Source organism: Garra rufa, chromosome 8 (assembly GCF_049309525.1).
Source record: "Garra rufa chromosome 8, GarRuf1.0, whole genome shotgun sequence".
In the NCBI taxonomy this organism is placed as follows: Eukaryota; Metazoa; Chordata; class Actinopteri; order Cypriniformes; family Cyprinidae; genus Garra; species Garra rufa.
This window is the reverse complement of record NC_133368.1, coordinates 28,693,925-28,718,737: the sequence shown is the minus strand read 5'-3', so window position 1 is coordinate 28,718,737 and position 24,813 is coordinate 28,693,925. Positions and strand designations below refer to the sequence as shown.

The 24,813-nt window shown below is 36.8% G+C and overlaps 2 protein-coding genes across 7 annotated transcripts in view; both read left to right on the top strand.

The window, feature by feature from the left end:
- Positions 1–7,356, top strand: part of ptpn4a (protein tyrosine phosphatase non-receptor type 4a) — an 81,615-nt gene extending 74,259 nt beyond the window's left edge. The window contains exon 27 of the mRNA XM_073845602.1: positions 5,300–7,356. Within this exon, the coding sequence (XP_073701703.1) occupies positions 5,300–5,392 (93 nt within the window). The 3' untranslated portion in view covers positions 5,393–7,356. The remainder of the gene's footprint in view (positions 1–5,299) is intronic.
- Positions 7,357–11,138: 3,782 nt separating this feature from the next.
- Positions 11,139–24,813, top strand: part of epb41l5 (erythrocyte membrane protein band 4.1 like 5) — a 48,507-nt gene continuing 34,832 nt past the window's right edge. For all 6 annotated transcript variants that reach the window (XM_073845419.1, XM_073845421.1, XM_073845420.1 and 3 more), the window contains exons 1-3: positions 11,139–11,308; positions 12,110–12,314; positions 20,661–20,765. In XM_073845419.1, coding sequence (XP_073701520.1) covers positions 12,135–12,314; positions 20,661–20,765 — 285 coding nt within the window. In that variant the 5' untranslated portion in view covers positions 11,139–11,308; positions 12,110–12,134. The remainder of the gene's footprint in view (positions 11,309–12,109; positions 12,315–20,660; positions 20,766–24,813) is intronic.

Here is a 24,813-nt window from a genome sequence, read left to right as displayed (position 1 = left end):
TGCCCTGACTAAGGCCCTTATCCCCCAATTGCTCAGTTTGGCCCCCAGATTTGTGCCTTGATAAAAATCATGTCTCTGATGTCTACAGACTATTGATTGGACTTCATGGCTTGGTTTGTGCTCTGACATTCACTGTTAACTGTCGGACCTTATATAGACAGGTGTGCGCCTTTCCAAATCATGTCCAATCAGCTCAATCAAGTTGTAGAAACATCTCAAGGATGATTAGTGGAAACAGGATGCACCTGAGCTCAATTTTGAATGTCATGGCAAAGGCTGTGAATAATTATGAATGTGTGTTTTTTTATTTTTGAAAGATTTCAAACAAATGTCTTTCACATTGTCATTACAGGGTATTGTTTGTAGAATTTGGAGGAAAATAATGAATTTAATCCACTTTGGAATAAGGCTGTGACATATTACAAAATGTGGAAAAAAGTGAAGCACTGTGAATACTTTCCGAATGCACTAATGATGAAGTAGAAGAGTTGCTGAAGCAGGGGGTCTTGTCTAGGCTGGGACTCCCAGACCTTGAGACAATGATGCAGCTGTGATTTCAACATGATCTGCTGTACTTTAATGAGGCCTGTCTGCCCAGAGGCTGCTGACCATGAGAGCACACTAATTAGACAGCAGAAAGAAGAAAGGGCTGATGCTCAACGAAAACACTTGTGCACTACATGCCCACGCTGTTCTTTTTCATTAGTGGTGTTACTAAGGCATTACTTTTTCTATTGGTCATCCACTACCATTCAAATCCAAGAGCTTTCTGACCCTGCATAGACCAAAACAAACTGACATGTTCAAGGCCCAGAAAGGTAGTAAGGACATTTGTTAAAATAGTCCATGTGACATCAGTGGTCTAGCCTTTATTTACAGTGGTGTGAAAGTGTTGGCCCTTTTTTTTGCATGTTTGTCACACTTTAGTGTTTCAGATCATTAAAAAAAAATGTAAATATTAATCAAAGATAACACAAGTAAACACAACATGCAGTTTTTGAGTGAAGTGTTTTTATTATGAAGGGAAAACAAAATCCAAACCCACATGGCCCTTTGTGAAAAAGTGTTTGCCCCCCTTAACTTAATAACTGGTTGGGCCACCAACAACTGAAATCAAGCGTTTGCGATTTCTTGCAATGAGTCTGTTACAGTGCTGTGCACGAATTTTGGCCCACTCATCTTGGCAGAATTGTTGTAATTCAGCCACATTGGAGGGTTTTCGAGCATGAACCGCCTTTTTAAGGTCATGCCACAGCATCTCAATAGGATTTTGGTTAGGATTTTGACTAGGCCACTCCAAAGTCTTCATTTTGTTTTTCTTCAGCTATTCTGTGGTGGATTTTCTGGTGTGTTTTGGATCATTGTCCTGCTGCAGATCACAAATTCGCTTCAGCTTGAGGTCACAAACAGATGGCCGGACATTGTCCTTCAGGATTTTTTGGTAGACAGCCGAATTCATGGTTCCATTAATTACAGCATGTTTTTCAGGTCCAGAAGCAGAAAAACAGCCCCAGACCATCACACTACCACCACCAGATTTTACTGTTGGTATGATGTTCTTTTTCTGAAATGCTGTGTTACTTTTACGCCAGATGTAATGGGACACACACCTTCCAAAAAGTTCAACTTTTGTCTCATCAGTCCACAGAGTATTTTCCCAAAACTCTTGGGGATCATCAAGACGTGTTCTGGCAAAACGAGACAAGCCTTTATGTTCTTTTTGCTCAGCAGCGGTTTTCGTCTTGGAACTTTGCCACGCAGGCCATTTTTACCCAGTCTCTGTCTTATGGTGGAGTCATGAACACTGACCTTAACTAAGGCAAGAGAGGCCTGCAGTTCTGTAGATGTTGTTGTTGTGTGGTCTTTTGTGACCTCTTGGATGAGTCGTCGCTGCGCTGCACTTCTGGGAAGGTTCACCACTGTTTCATGTTTTCTCTATTTTTGGATAATGGCTCTCACTGTGGTTCGCTGGAGTCCCAAAGCTTTAGAAATGGCTTTATAACCTTTTCCAGACTGATAGATCTCAATTACTTTCTTTCTCATTTGTTCCTGAATTTCTTTGGATCTCAACATGATGTGTAGCTTTTGAGGATCTTTTGGTCTACTTCACTTTGTCAGGCAAACACTTTTTCACACAGGGCCATGTGGGTTTGGATTTTGTTTTCCCTTCATAAAAAAAACCCTTCATTTAAAAACTGCATGTTGTGTTTACTTGTGTTATCTTTGATTAATGTTTAAATTTGTTTGGTGATCTGAAACATTAAAGTGTAACAAACATGCAAAAAAATTAAAAATCAGTAAGGGGGCCAACACTTTTTCACACCACTGTATAAAGCTTCACCTTACAGAAAAAAAACACATGTGGTCACATGTGGCCACATATACGTGGATTCTGCACATGTGTTCACATTTCACATGTGAAAATGTGTGCTTGCACATGTGACACATGTGAAAATCACATGTGATTCTGCAAATGTGAATTTTCACATGTGAAAATCACATGCGAGACATGTGCTTTCACATGTGAACACATGTGCAAACATGTGCTTTTGGAACACTTTCATGTGCATTCTGTGTGTATTCATGTAATCACATGTATTTTCCTATGTGAAACCCTAGAGATCACATGTAAATACCCATGTGAAACCAGTGGAATAACATGTGAATCCCATGTGAAACCCTTGTGATCACATGTGAAAAACATGCATATTCCCATGTAAAACATGTATATTATAAACCTGCTTGTGTTACAATGTTGTGATAGTGAAATGACTGTCAACTGTCAATATTTTATTCATGCACAATATACACTCAAAAATATTTAATAATGGAATTTTTCTGTACAACTGAATTGAACAAACATTAAGTTTTATTTAGCAATCCTTATACACTATTCATATTATGAAGAATTTAAATGAATAACTACAATCTAAAGTATTTATATAAATCTTTAAGGGATGGTTCATCCAAAAATGAAAAATATGCCATTAATTAATTACCCTCATGTAGTTCCAAACAAGAAAGACCTTCATTCATCTTCAGAACACAAACATATAAGATAAATTAAGATATTTTTGGGATGCTTCGAGAGCTTTCTGACCTTGCATAGACAGCAATGCAACTGAAATGTTCCCAGGGCCAGAAATGTAGTAAGGACATTATTAAAATAGTTAATTTGACATCAGTGAGTCATCTGTATTTTTGCTCAAAGAAAACTAAAATAATGGCCATATTCAAAAATGTCTTCTCTTCCATGTCAGTCTGATGTCTTTACTAACTTTCTAGGCCTGGGAACATTTGCATTGTTGTCTATGCAGGGTCAGAAAGCTCTCGAAATTCACCAAAAATATCTTAATTTGTGTTCTGATGATGAACAAAGGTCTTGCAGGTTTGGAACGACATGAGGGTAGGTAATTAATGACATAATTTTTAATTCTGAGTAAACCTTTTCCTTTAATAACTGGTAATGTGCTACTGCAAATTTGTTCTTAAATAAAAAAGTGACTCAATCACATTTCCCATGGCATGAAGTTGATAAAACCTGAAAGCACACCAAAAGACACTGCTAAGTACAATTTACACAATATTTATTAGTCTCTTTTGTAATTGTGTTGAATTTAGACCTAACAACTTGAGTCAGATTTGATGAGATTGGCAATGAACTGGATTGCTGTCATTGTCTGCAAGGAGGGCCACAGCAACATCTCCAAACTCATCAGACTTGTCCTAAATAAAAAAATGAAAAAAAAGAGATACAAATCAAGCTAAACTAAGCTAAAGTTTACACAACAATTTAAATGCAATCATTATTTACGTTTATTCCATAGTCTTTCTTTTTGATACCACAAAATGGTATTAAAAATTTTAAATTGTGTGTGTAATTGACTGATTTTTGTATTTTGGGTGAGTGGTCTGAACAAAAACACAGATATAGTAACAGATGCAATCAAACATTTATACACTGAATGAACAACAGTATGAGTAAAACACTTTTGTATTTTGATTAAATACATAGAGTTGTACTCACAAGGACACTCACCGTGAAGGTTCTCAAAAAGCCAATCACACATGGACAGTGGAATGGCCGGGTGTGTAATTCCTATTAAAAAAAAAAAGTGTATAAGGTTGACTGTGATGTTACCTGAACAAACGTGATTTTAAAATATTCTACTCAGACATACACAAATAACGTGTTTAATCTTCCAACCAGAATAGAAAAATAGCTAAATCAAAATGGCAAAAACAAACACAAAGTGGACTATTTATAAGGTTAACAATTTTGATCCATTCAAAAACGAAACAAGAAATTCTTTCAAATCGCTCATTCAATTCAATAACAAAACACCTCTGTGCTGTGCAGAGAACAAAAAAATCTGCTTTTGACTGGTCTTTTTTAAACTATTTTGGTTGGCGAAATAAGAGCAGAAACTGATTATTCACAACACTGTTGTTAATACTTTACTAGTAGTAAATTATCTGTAAATTTTTGTTCTGGAAGTGAACTTCTCCTTTAAGTTGCTATTTTAAACAACTGAACAATTAAACTATAACAACTAACGTTAGTATGAACTGAAGTTCAACATTTACCTCAGTTTTTGCCTGTTTCATCGAAGGGTGCGCAAAGAGGAAGCTACGTTACAAACATATGAAGCAGAAAAGTATTAAAAGTTCTAGAATACAACACATCGTAGCTATAAAAACTAAAATTCAACATTAAATGTGTAAAAACGACAAAATCAAGCAAATTTTGCTTACCTGTTCCTCAGCGTACAGTGGACGTTGACCGTTATGGTTTGAATGATGCGCGTGCGCAGAGCTCCGACTTGTCCCATCAGATATTTAAAATAGAATAAGCGTTATAAATATGATATGAATATTACACCGTGTCTACACCGGACACGTCAGTTTCGTTATTTCAAATTTAGACGCGCACACACAATGCTCGCTCATAATGAACCGCAGGTCATGTGACATGAACCAACCAATCAGCTTCATCCTTTCCCTTAATTACATTGAAACAAAGACTATAGAATATCTTAATTTGTGTTCTGAGGATGAATGAAGGTCTTACGAGTTTAGAACGACATGAGGGCGCTTTAACATGCCAAAATGTCTTTTGATTTGTTCCATGGTGGTTCTATGTGCATTCTTTCATCTGTCTTTCTCTCGCTCACTCACATAGACACAGTCCATGAATTATGCTCTCATCCCAGTTTCTCATACTGCCATCACACTTGGCTGCCCTTGCGTGATAGACTGACACGTCTTCCATTCACCATGACTTCCCCTCTGTTTTCAGAGCCAGTTCAAGTTTGTGTGTGAGGCCATACTAAAGGTTTACGAGGAGGGCCTGGTGAAACCGCTTAAGTCTACGCTGTACGAATCCAACTGATGCAAATGCCAGCTTTTCCCGAAAATGATGCTGAAATTGACTGACAGGATCTTCTCCACATGATGCCATTACAGCTCGGTGACAGTGATGGGGAAGTATCTCGAGCCAGGAACACAGGACATAAACCAAGCACTGCTGCACTTTACGCTGGCAAAGAGACTATACGCCAGGCTTCAATGAGGAGAGAAAGAACTGACGAAAAAAATCTAACAAAGGTGAATTAGGTACTTGTTGGGACTTTGAGTGTTCAGGGTTTTAACAAATATATATGTTAATGAATATAGTGGAGATTGCTGGTGCCATATGTGTGTAAGGGCAGGCCCGTGAATGAATGAGTGTTTTTATATGTGGTCACCTATTATTTGGAAACCATCAACACCCACAAAACAATTCACTTCCTGGCCTGACTGCAGATGAACATTTGTATTTTTATTAGACATATTTATTGTTTTAGTTTCAACATAAGTAACTACTTACAAAACAAGCTTTTTTTTCTGTTTGCTTTGTTTTCTCTTTTTGGCGCAGAGTGAAAATCTTTTTATTTATTTTGCTGTCAAACTAAAAAGCTGTCAACAAGGACTTTAAAGCACTTTGCGTTACAGCTGTGATGCAAAACATCAGTTCAGTCAAGCAGAAGTTAAAGGAATACAAAAATGAAAATGGCGTGATTATTTACTCACGCTTGGGTCTTTCCGAACCCATCTGATGTTCTCTCGCCAGTGGAGTGCAAAAGGAGATGTTTTGAAAAATGTTTGTGCTGCTCATTTCCATACAGTGAATGCCTATAAGGTAAAAATGATAGAAAATACAATATTATTCGCTATGTTCCAAATCTTCGATAGCTTGGTGTGAGGAAAAGACTGAAATGTAACTTTAATTACTGAAAATGTTCCTCCCAGGTAATAGTTCCTCGAGATTCAGTACAAGAAACTGTGAGACTGGATAATAAAAATTCAGGGCTACCAACCCACAGAAATTAACATACAGAAGATTGCTTTAAAATTAGATTGATTCGTTTTTTTATACACTCCTCTACTGTTTTATTATAAGAGGATTGTCATTTAGAAATGTGATCTGTCCAGAGGCAATCAGATATTCAATTGAAGAGTATATTTAGTATTCCCTGTACAGTAGGTGATGTTACAACTGCATCAGTGCTGCAAATAAGAACTGCTTTTTGTGTTCAGTCTGAATGTTACACACCACAATGTGTCAAATGCAGTATCATGCTGGGGGAGTTTGTTTATTTCTCATAGCAGACTGCACATGCAGAATATCCCGCTAACATTAGCAAGCTAAGAGTGTGTCCGGTATGTGTGTTGTTGTATTATTACTGTATGTTTGTACTGTATGTCTGTATGTGTAAGTGTGTTTTATAGTACTGTTAGTGTGAATGTGAGAGCCCAAATCACGTTTAGGTTTGATCTAGGCTTGGTTCAACACATTAGAGCTGGTGTCTAGTCCAGGCTGTTTGATTTTATTTAGTTTATTTAATTGAGCCCTAGTTTTATGTCTTTGTTTAAAAGCCATCAAGTTAACATTGTTAAACTCAAATGAAATTTTTGACCCATTACCCAGTTTCACAGGTCATCTCTAGTTGAATCCATGCCTGTACTCTTTGTAAGGTACTATCTACTTTTACAGTCAATCGTATGATGTTTCATAATTGCAGGAGAACCTTGGTTTTAGGACCAAATAATTGCATTCTATGCTCGACAGGTTACAGGTTTTACCAAAAGACATTTAAAACAGAAATATGGCATGGAATTTGGGAGAAACGACACGCCCTCCTGCCTTGTGGGACAGCACTTTTTCAACAAAGATGTACAATTGTAGACTGGTGGTAACGTTTTATTTGCTGCAAATAACAGGAAGGTCAAGTTGTGCCACTTGTCCGTTTTTATGAAAATATTATAAAGTGTACATACAATGTTGTATATTAAAAAGAAAATCTTTAAAATAAAGTCAGTTGTGAGATCTGGTTCATTTTTTGCGCATGAAATACTTTATTACATTGTGCATTTGAATTCCTTCTTTGAAGATTTTGGCAGAGAGGAGATTTTGGCAGTTTCAAGCCCTCAGTAAACCAGTAGGTGGTGCTGTTGGAAAAAAATTATATATAGAGCACCTGTAAGCACCTGACTGTTTTGAGAGCTGTGTTACTCATGTCCTAGCTCAGGGGTCTCCAAACTTAGTCCTATAGGGCTTGTGTCCTGCAGAGTTTAGCTCCAACCCTAGTTCAACTCACCTTAACCAGCTAATCAAAGTCTTAGACAAGCTAGAAACTTCCAGACAGGTGTGCTGAGGCAAGTTGGAGCTAAACTTAGCAGGGCAGTGGCCCTCCAGGACTGAATTTGGACTTCCCTGTCCTAGCCAGAAAATTAGGATCTTTTGCTGTCCCAGATGAGCCTGTAGATTTATCCTAGGTTTTATATTTTTAGCAGCTATGGTCTTTGGTCTTTTTTTAAAAGTAAAAAAAAAAAGATTTCTTTACAATAAATAAATTAATTAATAAAAAAAAAAATCAAGAATACACTACCAGTCAAAAGTTTTTGGACCGTAAGATTTTTTAATGTTTTTTTTTTTTTTTTTTTTTTAAGTCTCTTCTGTTCACCAAGCCTGCATTTATTTGATCCGAAGTACAGCAAAACAATAACATTTTCAAATATCTTTACTATTTAAAATAACTGTTTTCTATTTGAATATGTTTTAATGTATTTTATTCCTGTAATTTCAAAGCTGAATTTTTGGCATCTTTACTCCCGTCACATGATCCTTCAGATATACTGCTCAAAAAAATGTATTGTTATGTTGAAAACCATTTGAGTATAATTTTTTTCAGGTTTCTTTGATGAATAAAAAGTTTGGAAGAACAAAATTGATCAGAAATAGAAATCTGTTGTAACATCCAGGGATGGGCAGTATTTTAGATAAATGTATTTAAAATACGTATTTGAAATACAAAATACTATTTTGTATTTTGTATTGTAAAGCCTTTGGGAAAAATCGAATGTAATTTGTATTTAAATACATTTAAGATAAGTATTTTGTATTTTCAAAATACATAAAATACTTTGTGCCAATCAACCTCTTTATCGGGGTGCTGATTTAGTTCAGACACACCCCTCCCCCAACCTTAAAGGAATAGTTCACCCAAAAATGAAAACTTGATGTGTATCTGCTTACCCCCAGGGCATCCAAGATGTAGGAGACTTTGTTTCCTCAGTAGAACACAAACAAAGATTTTTAGCTAAAACTGGTGCAGTATGTCAGCCATATAATGGGAGTGGATGGGCACCAGACCTTTAAAAGTAAAAAAAAAAAAAAAACACGCACATACAAATCCAAATTACACCCTGCGGCTCGTGACGATACATTGATGTCCTAAGACACGAAACGATCGGTTTTTGTGAGAAAATGAACAGTATTTATATCATTTTTTACCTTTGATACACAGCAACGTCCATCTGTCCTGAGCACGAGCTCATTATCCGGCTCGTTACACGTGTACGCGCTCTGGCGTAGTATACGCAAACACCGTAAGGGGAAACCGGTGAAAAGTCCCGGATGACTTTGAGCAAACAAACGTAATCTTTTAGTTTTAAATCAGGATAAGCCCAAGTAATTACCATTTTGAATAGCCGCTATACCCACAATCTCTGTGCAAACAATGTGTGTCGTATACACTCGACAGATCGCTTCCAGCATTTGCGTATTCTACGCCAGAGCGTGTACATGTGTAACGAGCCGGATGCTGAGCTCGTGCTCAGGAGAGATGGACGTGGATGTGTATCAGAGGTAAAAATGATATAAATACTGTTGATTTTCTCACAAAAACCGATCGTTTCGTGTCTTAGGACATCAATGTATCGTCACGAGTCACAGGGTGTAATTTGGATTTGTCTGTGCATGTTTTTTTTTTTTTACTTTTAAAGGTCTGGTGCCCATCCACTCCTATTATATGGCTGACATACTGCACCAGTTTTAGCTAAAAATCTTTGTTTGTGTTCTACTGAGGAAACAAAGTCACCTACATCTTGGATGCCCTGGGGGTAAGCAGATACACATCAAATTTTAATTTTTGGCTGAACTATCCCTTTAACACTCATGCACGTGAGCTGCCTGCAGCAGAGTCAGCATTGGATCAGAGACTTTTCTCAGTTTTCTGCATTAAGGTAAGGGTGTCATCATGATCAATTCCTTGTTGATTAAAGTTAAAATGGTGCATCATTCAGATTTGCCTTCAGTAAACATGAAAGAATAAAAAAGGACCGACACGTGTAGGAGAAAAATAGCGTTAGCTGCCTGTTAGCCAATCAGTTTCGATATTTATTTTTTTTAAACTATCAATTTTGTGTTAATGAGTTCTTGTTACTGAGTTGAAGTCATGATGGTGATAAAACGTAATAAAAGATGTTTGGGGGAAAAATTGTTTTGTTTTTCCTACAGGGCAGGGGAAGGGAAGATCATTTCCAATCAGTAGTACGCATCTAAATGTTTTTGTTTTGCATTCAGAATATGTCCAGATATATTTCAGCCTAATAGGGATGCCTGCACTTGATGGCCAATTTCACATGTATTTTGTGTATTTTAAAAATACAAAATACTGTATTTGTATTTAAATACATTTTTTACACAGTATTTTGTATTTGTATTTAAATACATTTTTCCACTCGGTATTTTGTATTTGCATTTTAAATACATTTCTATGTATTTATGCCCATCTCTGGTAACATCATGAATATTCTTATCACCACTTTTGATCAATTTAAAGCATTCTCGCTAAATAAAAGTATTAATTTCTATATTATTCACTGTTTTAAATATTGATAATAATAATAAATGTTGCTGGAACATTGCATCAGCATATTACAATGACTTCTAAAGGATCATGTAACACTGAAGATTGGAGTAATGATGCTGAAAATGTTGCTTTGATCACAGGAATTAATTGCATTTTAAAATATATTCAAATAGAAAGCAGATATTTTAAATAGTAAAAAATATTTCCCAATATTACTGCTTTTGCTGTATTTTGGATGAAATAAATGCAAGCTTGGTGAGCAGAAGAGTCTTTTTTTTTTAAACAAAAATCTTACTGTTAAAAAACTTTTGAATAGTACTGTGTGTGTATATATATATATATATATATATATATATATATATATATATATATATATTTGAATGATATCTTTAGAGTTTAATAAACTCAATGCTTTAATAAAACCAATGCTTTCAAGACAGTTATGAATATTTCTTGCAAGTATTTTGTATTTTTATATAATGATGTAAATACCATAGCAAATTAATTTGGAAAGCATTCAGTACCATGGTATTACCATCTAATTACTATACTATGGTACCTGCTACCATAGTACTAGTACCATTTTGAAAGATATAGGGGATATGCAGATCTAGTAAACAAAGTTTCAAAATGTTCTCATGAATGTTTTTAGTTATGTCAGTCATTTTTGTTTATGAAACTGGGTTGGGAAGTTCAACTAGATTCTTTAGGATGTATTTCTTTGCTCTATAAAGGTTCATTCGTAACTGATTTACATCTTTCTGACAGTAGCTGATCGCAGTTTCTTAAGAAGAAGAAAAATGTAAGTTTAATCATGTTATAACAATAATGTAGCGGAGTGTTAAAAGTATCGAGTCAATTTTCACACCACACCGGCCCTTTAAATGTAAATCCACTTTTAGGGATTTACGTGACGTCATTTCCTGAGGGAAAACAGCCACCCCACAATCTTTCGGACCAAGGAGAATATCAGTTACACTTACCTCCAAAAACATAAGGTGGCTGGGCCACACTGCGGCGTAGAAGATGGATATTTCAAAACACAAAGTCGTTTATTAATAAAGGCCGATGCCGGAGGACTTTTTCATTGGCGGAATATTAATCAGTCTGCAGTAAGTAACGCTTTTGTCTGCGGTCTGACTGAGGATCAACAAGTGGATTCGCGCCTCGAGTGCGGTCATCCCGGAGGTGGACTCGATATTATATCAGAACCATATTAGATGAATCACTATAGCCGCATTGTAATTTTTAACAGTTTGTGTTATTTATAAATTCAACATTTAAGGCATTCCGCCGTTAAATGCAAAGTATGCGCTTGCGCTTTTCTTTTTTCTTGAGCAAACAGGTGTCAGTGGAGTTGAGTACTAAGCGCGTGATCGTGAAACAACTCGCTACAATTTTACTCGAAACATGAAACAGTTTGGATATTGCGCGTGCACGCCTGACAGCAGCGTTAAACGTTTGACGTTTTGTCAACCGATTTAAAACTATTTAAACTCGTTTTGTAAAGGTGCGTTGGTGTTAGTGACTTGTGGGTGTAATTTGAAGACAAAGAAATAACTTGTAACAACAGGAAAGAACTGACCACTGTCTGTTATGAATATTTACCAGTGAGTGAAGGTAACAACTTTTCTGGTTAACTGCAGCTGAATTTAGAATATAAATATATCTTACACCGTTATTTTGCATAAATACCACCGTTTATTTGATTATAGTGAAATTATAGTTGTATTGACATAACTGTGGCGGTTTTTCCTTGTTACTGTGGTCTTATTACAGATGCTGCAGTTAAATGATGCTTACTGTACAAAATCTGTGTAGGTGCCATCTATGCAGTCTATAAGTTCAACTGTATTTGAGAAGTGTGAACTATAGCAAGTTGTAATTTATAACTGAGATGGTCTTTCTTCCAGGCTGGGATAACAAATCTTCCTGAACATGCTGAGCTTCCTTCGCCGGACTTTGGGCCGGCGGTCCATCCGCAAACATGCCGAGAAAGCTCGACTCCGGGAAGCCCAGCGAGCCACAACACACATCCCTGCTGCTGGAGATGCCAAGTCCATCATCACCTGCCGAGTGTCTTTGTTAGATGGCACAGATGTCAGTGTTGATTTGCCGGTGAGTTGACTAATGCATTCAAATGTACATGTGTCTGGTTGAATATGGTTTTACAGACCTTCATTGTTCTTCAGTCTGTTTTGGTTGCATTGCATTGTACAAATTAAAAGGTGTCCTTTATTGAAGCTCAAGGTTGGATCCTAGGCCTCCATTCTCAGCTTATGCTCTGACAGAAACTTGCCTACTGAGTCACGTTGATACTCCAGTATGACAGAGAGAATGCTCGCCATTGTTCATTGCTGTTTGAGGCTGTTTTCTTATTACATAATCCTGGGAGAAACGTACAGTGAAACTAGACATCTCTGGTTGTGATTAAAGGTGTGCTTGGCACTTTTTAACCAGAAAATATGAGAAGTCTTTAATTTCAGTTTTGTCATTTTAATCACCTTGACTTGAACTGACAAGATTAGGAATGCCTTCCTAAATAAAGACGCTCTTTTTCTCAGAACTCATGAGTCAAACACCCACATAAAATGTATTTGTGGCAAAACCCGATGCTGTTTTTTTTACTGATGTGCCTTTTGACTTTAATGTAAACACTGTCTTTGCATGTGAAATGAGAAACGGTGTTCTCAGGCTGGGCATTTTTTCTGCCTTTGCATGCATCTTAACTCTATAAAGCCAGTGCGTTAGATTTGATACATCAATTTCTAAAGCCTCGAAATTATCAACATAAAAACATACATTACTACTACATGTCTTCTGAACCCAGATTGAAAGCTCATTCTGTGTTAGCAAGCAAAAGGCCTTTTCTATTAAGTAAACATAAGATCCAAATTTACATTTTTAGATGAACATTTACTGGGCTAAAGGAACTTGTACTAATTGATTATCCATACATCATTTTTTTGCAACAAGACTTTTGAGGAAAGCATTTAGGTATCATCTTACTAAAATATATGATTGGGATATATTGAGTGACAACCGATATTCAGCTTTTTATGCAAGTAGTCTGATGAACTGTAAAAATCTCAATACTTTAGAATTTCAAATTCCTGCATTTAATTAAATAACTGTTTTCTATTTGATTATATTTTAAAATGTGATTAATTCCTTTGATTTCAAAGCTGATTTTTTTTAGCATCGTTACTCCAGTCACATGATCCTTTAAAAAAATCATTGTAATATTCTTATTTCCTGCTTAAAAACACATGTATTATTATGTTGAAATCAGCTGAGTAGAATCTTTTTTTAGGTTTCTTTGATGAATAGAGTGTTCAGAAGTTTATCTTTTGGGATGTTATAAATGTCATCATCACTTTTGGTCAGTTTTAAAGCATCCTTGCTAAATGTATTAATTCCTATAACTGAAAAAAATTATACTGACTCAAGCTTTTGAATGGTATATATTGTATAATGTTACAAGCTTTTTATTTCAGGTAAATAATGATCGTTGGATCTTTCTATTCATTAAAGAATCCTAAAAAAATGTACTCAACTGTTTTAAATCTTGATAATAATTAAAAAAAGTTTCTTAAACTGCAAATCAGCATATTAGAATGATTTCTGAAGAATCATTTGACACTGAAGAATGGAGTAATGATGCTAAAAATGAGTTTGGATCACAGGAATAAATTAAATTTAAAAATGTATTCAAATTGAAAGCAGTTATTTTAAATAGTAAAAATCAGGACCTGGCTTAAAAGTTATGCTTATTTCCATTATTACTTGAGATCTGACTCTGACTTGTGAAACTGTGTGATGAATTAGGGTGTGCCCTCAAGCCCAGGTTTCAGAGATCTGTCCCGGATGCTTGTCATTCTGTTTACTGATTAGCCGTAATACCATCATCCCTCTTGTAGCATGTGGTCATTGGACTGTGTGGACAGTGAATGACTTGATCTCCTCAGCTTTATGTCTGTGTTTACACTGTTTAATGAGCCTCTGACCTCCACCTTAATGTGTTAGATTTGACTTTTGACAGTGCGATATTAAAGTGTTTCGCATTTCCCCTTTTCATTCCTAACTAGAGTTCACCATTTCCACTGGCTGATGTATTAGGCTATTTTAGTGTTTTGTGTTATTGCCCATTTATATGCAGTTTGCATTATATACTGTTTCCACCTTATTCTTCAATGTGGAAGTTATGAGCAAGACTTCTGTTTTATTTAGGGTTGCATCGATCTGATACTCTGGGTCGGTATCGACGCCGATCCAAGCTTTTTGAATGGATCGGATATCGGTGATGCGTGACTGATCCAAATTCGATACCGTTACCAGAGTTTGATTAAATAAATAGCAAGAAATAATAGTCTACTGTAAAATCTATAATAATTCATACAAGAACACAATTATTTTAAAAAATTGCCTTAAAAATAAAATGCATTTAAAATACGTTGCACTGCTTACACAACTACATGTGCAAAGTCTACCTCAGTGCGGTAAACATGTCCCTGATTTGGAAATATTTTATTCTTGATACAGGAGCTAGTGGCACTGCAAATTGTAATATTTGCAAAGCCAAAGTTTCAAGAGGTGGAAGTAGTGTTTCGAATTACAACACCACAAATTTAATCAAGCATCTTCAAAACCATCACGCAAAAGAACAAAAGGACTTCGCGAACCGAGTGACAGCTTTTAATACTTTCTTTGTAAATACTTTGTAAATGAGATATTGTTTAATACAGCAGTTAAATAAATAAGAAGTTATTATTAAATGACTTGCATTGTCTTGACTATAACACTATTGCCTGATTTTGCTCTATTTCGTCGTCAAAAGTAGTCTGAAACAAGTCACAACTGAGCCGCTGCGCATCTCCACTCAAACACAGCGGTGTTTTGTTTATGAATGAATGTGCCTTTTTTCACGAATCTAGTGAAATGATTCAACTTCCCATTCAAACAGAGAGTCACTTGCTTTATTCAGGAATGAACCAATCCGTTCAAAAAAATCAAATGAATGAAATGATTCAGTAATTAAATCAGTGTCTTGCCGCCGTCTGCTAGCAGATCTGTTCAGTTATTATATCTGTAATATTTCTGTTTTCAAAATGTTATTTTTAAAACATTAATCTTAATATGAATTTGATTGCACTCATGCATGTATCCCCCCCCCCCCTTTTTATCCAACAATGTGCAAGCAGATTTGGTGTTTCTTTACCTAAAACAAATAAATCTTAATGACAAAGTGAATTGTATACATTCTTTAGTTTTGAAGGTAAAATACCCCCACTGATATCAGCTGGGTATCGGTATCGGCCGATACTCAGAATTTTTGGTATCGGATCGGTTTTGAAAAAATGGTATTGTTGCATCCCTAGTTTTATTAGCCACTATAGGAAATAATGAGAATAAGAGCGTGCTGTAATCGGTTTAACTGTTTGCACTACAAACCAGTGTGTTCATAATTAAGATCATACATTAAAATAATATGGTAAAACACAACAATTTGCAACATTTTAACAGCTTTTGTAAAACTTTGTACAAATGATTGTATGGAATGAATTCACACTTTTATCAAAAGCTTAAAAGTATAGTTCACCCAAAAATGATGAACCGGTTTGAGTTAAAAATCTTTGTTTGTGTTTGACTGTAGAAACAAAGTCACCTACATCTTGGATACCATGGGGGTAAGCAGATAAACATCAAATTTTCATTTTTGGGTGAACTATCCCTTTAAATATATGTGTTTTGGGTTATCAATTTCAGGCACTTATCATGTGTCTTGCTTCTTTAGATTTCTATGTTTTACATTGTTTTATTTAATTGTCTGGCATCTTCTAAATGCAGTGTGGAAAGTCTAATAGATATTAGTTGTTTACTGAGGGCACTAGGTTATGTTCCTCTGGTTTGATAAGGATCTTTGTGGTCTCTGGGCTGGTCACTGTAGATTACTAATGGCCTGTTTGAGGCTTGGCAAGGAAATAACCAATGCAAGTGGGATTCACATGCCATAGTAGTTTACTCTAAGATCTTAATCTGCCTTTATTTTTCCTTTGTTCTTATTCGAGATAGCTGGCACTGTTTTGTTGTTGCTGTTGTTTTAAAGGTTCTCTGTGATCTGTCATACACAAGGGAATGGCAAGCATAAACTGAACTAGTGGTGACTGATAAATTAGAGGATGAGTTCCCAACTTCATAACCAAGAGTAAACAATCCCACCAAAGACATTAAATGAGCAGATGCCAGTCTACATCACTAGCTTAAAAGAGAAGCTGGACATTTATTTAACCACATGCTTTTCCAAACCCACATTACTTACATTCTTACAGAGGTTTATGGCAGTATATTAATTCTACACAAGGTGCTTTATAAAAAAAGCACTGCAAAAACTGAACTAGCTTAAATTTATCTTGATAGTTGTTGTTTTTAAGGAAAGACAGTCTCCCGTTCACACAGTTGAAGCACCATGGTAATGAAGACCAATCATGGCACCTTTCTAGACAGAGAGACAGCAAACTCATTGTATAGTACTATACTGTTGGAAAAGAGACATAAATATCTTTACAGTTTGCAAGCTGCACAAACATGCAGTGACCATCTGGTGCATCTCCAGGGAAAAGCTTTTCAAACAGTCACCCCGGATACCCGTAAATACTGAATTGCTGTTTCGCTGGCCAGTGTGGAGGTGGAGGATTCAAGTTCACTTAATTTTCTGGCTTGACATGAATGTTCTCTCACATTTGAGGAGTGAAGCCAAGCCTAAACAGGACAGCCCAATATCACAAGTCATGAGGAGCACACATTAGGGCTTGGTCAAGTAGTTTATTGACTTTTTTTTAAAGCTGTAATATTTTAATAGCAGTGCTTTAAGTAAGGAGTAATTGATGACAGGCCGTTGAATTCTTAGAAAATAATGCACAGCCGAGGTGGTGATGCGGCCACGATGCAAAGCAGAGTTACACCTCGAGTGTGCATTGTTTTCTAAGAATTCAACAGACCGAAGTCACTTATTCTGCTTATACTACGATTACCACACCTCAAGTCATAGGTCAGATGATATACTTTAATGCAATTTAAAAAATTTTACGCAGCTTATACAACAACTCCATTGCTAACTCCAATACGTCATTTTAGACCCAGTAACGAGAGAAAGTAAGGAATAGCGGAGTCATGTGGCAAAGTGATAATAGACATGTAATGCAATGCAGTCAAGAGCTGCGTTTCCCTGAAAATAATGCACACCTTAGAACGTTTGTCAGCCAGTCAGATTCAAGCATTCAGCAGCCCCATAGTATAATAGAACAATATATGACCATGTACACACATCAACAGAATACAGTTGTCAGTCTAGTATTTGATTCCTTAATGCAATTATGTTCACACACAGTACGGCAGTTTGCGGAGTGACAACTGCATTCTACAACCAAATTCACACCTCTTGCCGTGTGAATGGAAACCGGACTGGACAACTAGTTGTCTGTCATGTCTTTCAGTGCAAGAGGTTTCCATGTGTGGTTTTGGTAACTTACAGATATGCATATATGAGCTGTGTGTTATCTGAAGGTTGTCATCCAGTCAGTGTTCTTAGAACCTGATTGAACTCCTGTCAAAAAATAAGACTTTTCAGTTTTTTTGAAGGTCACCATCTTGGATGTTACTTTGGTTAGTGTCATTGGGTTACTGGTAAAGAATACAGACTTTATTATGCACATTCATAAGGACAGTATTTGAGATACTACTGTAAATAGACATTTGTTGTCTATCCTGAAAACTGAAAGTATGAATGTAGCTTACAGTATATGTGCAACTTCTCAGATTTTTCAGTTTTAGCATGCTGACAGTGTGCTGTTTTAAAGGACTGGTTCACTCCTGTATTAAAATTTCCTGATAATTTGCTCATCCCCATGTTATCCAAGATGTTCATGTCGACTTTGTTCAGTCAAAAAGAAATTAAGGTTATTGAAAAAACATTTCAGGATTTTTCATCCGTAGGGTGGACTTCAATGGGGACCAACAGGTTGAAGTTCCAAATTGCATTTTAAATGCAGCTTCAAAGTCAAGGAATAAAGGTCTTATCTTATGTAGCAAAACGTTTTCATTTTCTAACACAATTTAAAAATTTTATACTTAACCACTTAAATGCTCATCAAATACACATTATGTTCATGTTGGAAGTGTGTGGTTAGTTCTTTGTCAAGTCAAGTCAAGTCACCTTTATTTATATAGCGCCTTTTACAATACAGATTGTGTCAAAGCAACTGCACAGTATTTAAACAGCACAATAGTGTGTAAGTAACGCATTATTGTAACAATCAATTTTCAGTTAAAGGCAGTTCATCAATGAATTCAGTGATATCATCGTCAGTTCAGTTCAAATAGTATACGATATCGCTGGAAAATGTCCCCAACTAAGCAAGCCAGAGGCGACAGCGGCAAGGAACCAAAACTCCACAGGTGACAGAAATGGAGAAAAAAACCTTGGGAGAAACCAGGCTCAGTCGGGGGACCAGTTCTCCTCTGGCCAGACCAAACAACAGTTTGTACCAATGTCTGATTGTAGAGAACTCATCAGGATCCTGTGGTGTAGTGCCAATGGCCGTCAAGGTTGGCGAGGTCTTTATTGATGATCCGCCTTGGAGCTCATCTGGTTGACATCCACGGCTTTGTCTGTGTGCTTTGGTTAAAAAAGGTAGGGTAGTGCAAAAAACTAAATTTGTCCTCCAACTTCAACTGTTTTACCCTTTTTTTGTGAAGGCCGTTTGACTTTCTTTGCACTTTCGCTTTGTAAGCACTGGGTCGGTACTTCCACCTTCGTCATGTGTGACCTTTCCAATGTGACTACGTAATGCGTGAAGTTGAGCTAGTGAAAGATGAGCATTTGTGGTTAGAGTAAATACATTTTTTTAGAATATTACCGATCGTTTTACTAAATGAGACCCTTTTTCCTCACCTGGGATCATGTAGATCCCTTTGAAGCGCCACTGAAACTGCAATTTGGACCTTCAACCTGCTGATCCCCATTGAAGTCCACTATATGGAGAAAATCCTGGAATGTTTTCCTCAAAAACCTTAGTTTCTTTTTGACTGAAGAAAGAAAGACAAGAACAACTTGGATGACATAGGAGTGAGTAAATTATCAGGAAGTGAACTAATCCTTTAAGAAAAGCATTGTTAAAATTTGAAGTGGCATTACTTTAAATGGGATGAATTTAGAAACTAAAACATAGCATGGTAAACAAACTTTAAAACCAAACACCACCACTACTGACATCAGAACACAGCGTTTGATTAGTTTTTAAGATTATCTGTGCAAACAACCCACTGTCTTGTCATTTTGTTTTTTAGTTTTTTTGCAATTAATAAACTATATTAGCATATACTTACTGAGTGAGGGTGATTAAATGTGGGTTCAGAACAAGCAATCAAACCAAGTGTTACTTTCTGTTCTGCTTGCTGGAAGCACACTGAGGAATGTAACTGCGCCTCCAAAGGCTGTATGTTGGCCTAGCAGCCTGGAAAACCTCAGCTAAACAATGTGAGTTCTGAGCCTGGGGTTCACTCAAGCACACAATGGACTCTTTGTCTGCATTCTTGCAGCTCGCTGGGATGCTTTGTACACTATGCCAACTCACTGGGGCCTGCGTGAGCATCCGGTGCTCTTCGCCCGGGCTACAGCTAGACCAGCAGTTGGGTAAGACACTTGTGTGTCAGCGCTCTTGGTTTCATATATGGAGAAGCTAGCATTTATGTAGCTGTCTATGAACTACTACTTTGGGTACTATTTAGATAAAGTATGCTAAAGATAAAGGGGTTTGTTTATTTTGGATCTTCTGAAAACAAGAAATTGAAACTTATAACTCACTTTGATTTACATCTGACAGTCCATGAAATTCTCCCTTTGTTAACCACCTCTAGTAATAACATTTATCACTTAAGTCCAACCTTGTGAAATGTTTGACTATTCCTCTTTTTGTTTATGTCTTTGGTGGTCATGGGTCAGGGGTTTCTTCGTTGTGAAGCTAGACTGTGACTCACTGGCTTGAGAGGATGCAGAACTGTAATTCAGACATCAGACACAGTTGAAGTCAAGTGGTTGAGCTGTTGAGGCTTATTCAGACATAGTAAGATGGAAGAGCTCTTCCTGAGACTATGTATTTTAAGTTTTTATATTTAAATGGAACATAAAAAAAATCTGAAGGTTTTGCTGTAGATGTTTGGAACAGAGAAATGGTCAGTAGTACTAAAACTTCATTTTAGTCAAAGTTAGATTGGTCTGCTTGGCCAAGACCTTATCCACTGATCTTTGTCAGTGCTATTGCAAGCCAGTACGTGTAGTTCCAACACACGTATTTGTTTATAAACAAAAATGAAGTTTGCGTAATAGTACATACTTAATATCAGTTTAAAAGCTACGCATGCAAGGCACCAGACTGTTATGATTTAAATCATGTTCTCTCCTTCCAGAAAAAAGCCAAAGGTGCAGAGCTGTTTGAACAGATCATGTATCACCTGGACGTTGTCGAGAAGGATTACTTTGGCCTGCGCTTCATGGATTCAGCCCAAGTCCCGGTAAGAGCAAAAGGATTTCTAGATAGTGGATGCAAGATGTTCTTTTATATGTCGGCTGATTTGATCTGATTGATGGGCCTGTTTTGTTCAAATAGTCAACACTGGTTGTGTGGATGGTTGCATCCTGATTAAACTAGAACTTCCATCATAATATGCAATTAACATTGAGGAAAAAAAAATGGCTGATTTTGTACGTTTGCCCACTGACAAAGAAATGTCAGTCTATAATTTAATGGTAGGACTATTTGAACAATGAGAGACAGAATAACAACAACAAAAATCCAGAAAAACTAATTTCAAAAAAGTTATAAATTGATTTGCATTTTAATGAGTTAAATAAGTATTTGAATACTTAATATGACGTAGTACTTGATGGCAAAACCCTTGTTGGCAGTCACAGAGGTAAGACAGTTCTTGTAGTTGGCCACCAGGTATGCACACATCTCAGGAGGGATTTTGTCCCACTCCTTTTTGCAGATCCTTTCCAAGTCATTAAGGTTTCAAGGCTGATGTTTGGCAACTCAAACCTTCAGCTCCCTCCACAGATTTTCTATGGGACTGAGGTCTGGAGACTGGCTAGGCCACTCCAGGACTTTAATGTGCTTCTTCTTGAGCCAATCCTTTGTTGCCTTGGTCATGTGTTTAGGTTCATACCCATCCACGACCCATTTTCAATGCCCTGGTCCTGACGGTCCATCGTCCCTTTGATGCAGTGCAGCTGTCCTGTCCTCTTAGCAGAAAAACACCCCCAAAGCATAATATTTCCACCTCCATGTTTGACGGTGGGAATGGTGTTCTTGGGGTCAAGGTAGCATTCCTTCTCTTCCAAACAAGACGAGTTGAGTTGATGCTAAAGAGCTTGGTTTTGATCTCATCTGACCACAACATTTTCACCTAATCCTCTGAATCATTCAGATGTTCATTGGCAAACTTCAGACAGGCCTGTACATGTGCTTTTTTGAGCAAGGGCACCTTGTGGGTTCTGCAGGATTTCAGTCCTTTAAGGCGTGTGTTTTTAGTGTGTTACCAATTTTTTTTTTTTTTTTTGGTGACTATGGTCCCAGCTGCCTTGAGATCATTGACAAGATCCTCCTGTGTAGTTCTGAGCTGATTCCTCACCGTTCTCATGATCATTGAAACTCCACGAGGTGAGATCTTGCATGGAGCCTCAGACTGAGGAAGACTGACAGTTATTTTGTGTTTCTTCCATTTGCAAATGGCGATGGTCTTGCAGCCCATTCCACTCTTGTGTAGGTCTACAATCTTTTCCCTGACATCCTTGGACAGCTCTTTGGTCTTGGCCATGGTGGAGAGTTTGGAATCTGATTGATTGATTGCTTTTGTGTACAGGAGTCTTTTATACAGGTAACAAACCCTTTAGGAGCTCCTAATCTCAGCTCGTGACCTGTATAAAAGACACCTGGGAGCCAGAAATCTTGCAGATTAATAGGGGATCAAATTTATTTCACTCATTAAAATGCAAATCTATCTATAATATAATAAATGCATTTTTAAATTAATCTTTTTGTTGTTATTCTGTCTCTCCCTGCCAAAATAAACCTGCCATTTAAAATTATAGACTGATCATTTCTTTGTAAGTGGGCAAAAGTACAAAATCAATTTTTTTTTTTCTTTGTTGGAAGCTTTGTTGAAAAATATTCATTTTTCTTTATTCATTTAGGTCAAATAAGGAGTACTACAGCCTTTCACAGAGTAGATTTGCTGGAGAGTTGGGTAGAGGTGGGGGCGTTATTAAAATGTATGCAGACAGCGACTGGTAGTCAGTGAAATGAGTCAAAAAGAGTTGTAACATGCACACTCGACTAAACTCACTGCCTGATGGAAACCCACTTCTCATGACTGGGTGGTCTTCATGATGTGGTTTGAGTCAAACACAACTCCCAGAATTCCTGGCTGTTTAGGTATTGTTTTAATTGCCGTACCTAGAAAAGTTGTTCTTCATTTACATTTACAATTCATTCATTTTGGCAGACACTTTACAATTTACAGTTGAGAAAAACAAGCAGCAATGAACATGGGAAGTACCCGTTATACAGGTTTTCAGTCATGGTTCTAAACAATAAAAGCTAGGACAGGAAGTTATTAAGGGAAATGAGAGCATAGAAAAAATGAAAGAAATAAAAATTATTTATTTAATAATTATTAGGGCCCGAGCCCAAAAGGGCGAAGGCCCTATTGTTCTTCTAAGGGTTCTTATTTTTTTTTTTTATTTTTTTTTTTTAAACCTTCTGGGCACTTTTGGGGGCCTTAACATACTCAAAAACTCTTGAAAATTTGCACACACGTCGGAATCTGCGGCCATCAGGACGCCACAGAGGCTGGGACCCGGGCGTTGTTCAGGGCCTCTAGAGCGCCCCCTGGAACACAGTTTGAAAACTTGATGTACTGCGCACACATACTTGCACGTATTGATATGAAACTCGGTACACATATAGATCTCACTGAGCCAAACAACTTTTGTACTCTATGTCATGGGCTGAACGCAACAGGAAGTGAGATATTTAGGGCTGTTTAAAAAGCGCATGCTCTGGAATTTAACGTACTCCTCCCAGGGTTTCCATAGGATTGTCACCAAACTCGGTCAGCATGATCTCAAGACATTGGGGAAGCTAAATTGCGAGGGGATTTTTGATATCTCGAACGGTTTGGCCGTGGCAAGGCGACAAAGTTATGGCGAGAAATGAGAAACAGGAAGTGTCTAATTACTGTTGCACACATTGCTTGATTCTTATGAAACTTCACCAGTTTGTTCGTTGTATGATGCCGATTCCATAAATGTGACTATTATGAGTCAAAGTTATAGCGCCACCAACTGGCAGCAGGAAGCGTGTCATTTTCAAAATCCTTTGAAATCAGCCTCTTAATTTTACTTGATTTTCTTCAAACTTCATCAAAATAATGTCAAAACACGGCCGATGAGAATATGTAAAGGGGTCGATGATAAATCAAATGCTGTTGCCATGGCAACGTGTAAAACTTTAAAATTTGATTCCTGTCTTTTCGAGGCAGATAACATGCTTAGAATTTCATGAAACTCAACACACACATCAATATTAATGATAGTTAGACACTGGCAAAAGGTCATAAATGGGCGTGGAGCAGGCACTCTATAGCGCCATCTTTTGACAAAAGTTGGGGGGTTAGTTTTTCCTACAGTCACCAAACTCTGTACATATATTGTTCTCATCAATCTGGACAACTTTCTAAATCAAACTCATTAGCTAAGACCAACAGGAAGCCGGCTATTTTGATTTGAATGTGGATTTTTGGAAAAATCAGGCTGTAAACAAATTCACACTCCTTCTAAGAAAAATAAGGTATTCACACCAAACTTTTTAAACATGAAGAGAAGATTCTGAAGATGTTAAATTGCGAGCGGATTTGGGATATCTTGAACGGTGTTGACGTGGTGATTTTTTAAAGATGTAGTAAAAAACATAACCGTAATTTTTTAATATCTTTAAAGTGCAGCATCCAAACTCTTTAAAACTTTTTTCACACAGAGATCTTATCATTCTGAGCAAGTGGTGTAAATATCAATTTTATACAAGCTTCTATGAATTAAAGAAAATTAAAAAAAGAAATTAGAAACCTGCTGTCACTCTGCCTGTGCCTGTCTGTGTTCAGTCACCATTGAGTCACTGAAGAGTGACTGAAGGGGGGAGGGGTGTAAGGGAGAGAGACCAGTGGAACATGCTGTTTTGCTTAAGACCATCTTTGAGGAAGATGCACATTGTTGTAGCGTAATCGACATAAATATGTCTGATATTTTGAGAAAATATAAAGGGTCATTAAATCTTTCATTGTTTGTATTTTGCAGTTGTTGTTTTTTATTTATTTTTACTGAACTGTACCATGAACTTGTCCTATTCAGTCACATAGCAAAAGATTAAGAAAAATACAACTTTTAAGCATGAGTGAATAATCTTCATTGTAGACAATATTTTCATAGTGTTATTTATTGAATATAAAATTATAATAATTAAAAATTTCAAGACAAACTTTGACAACAAAACAAACTTTGCTG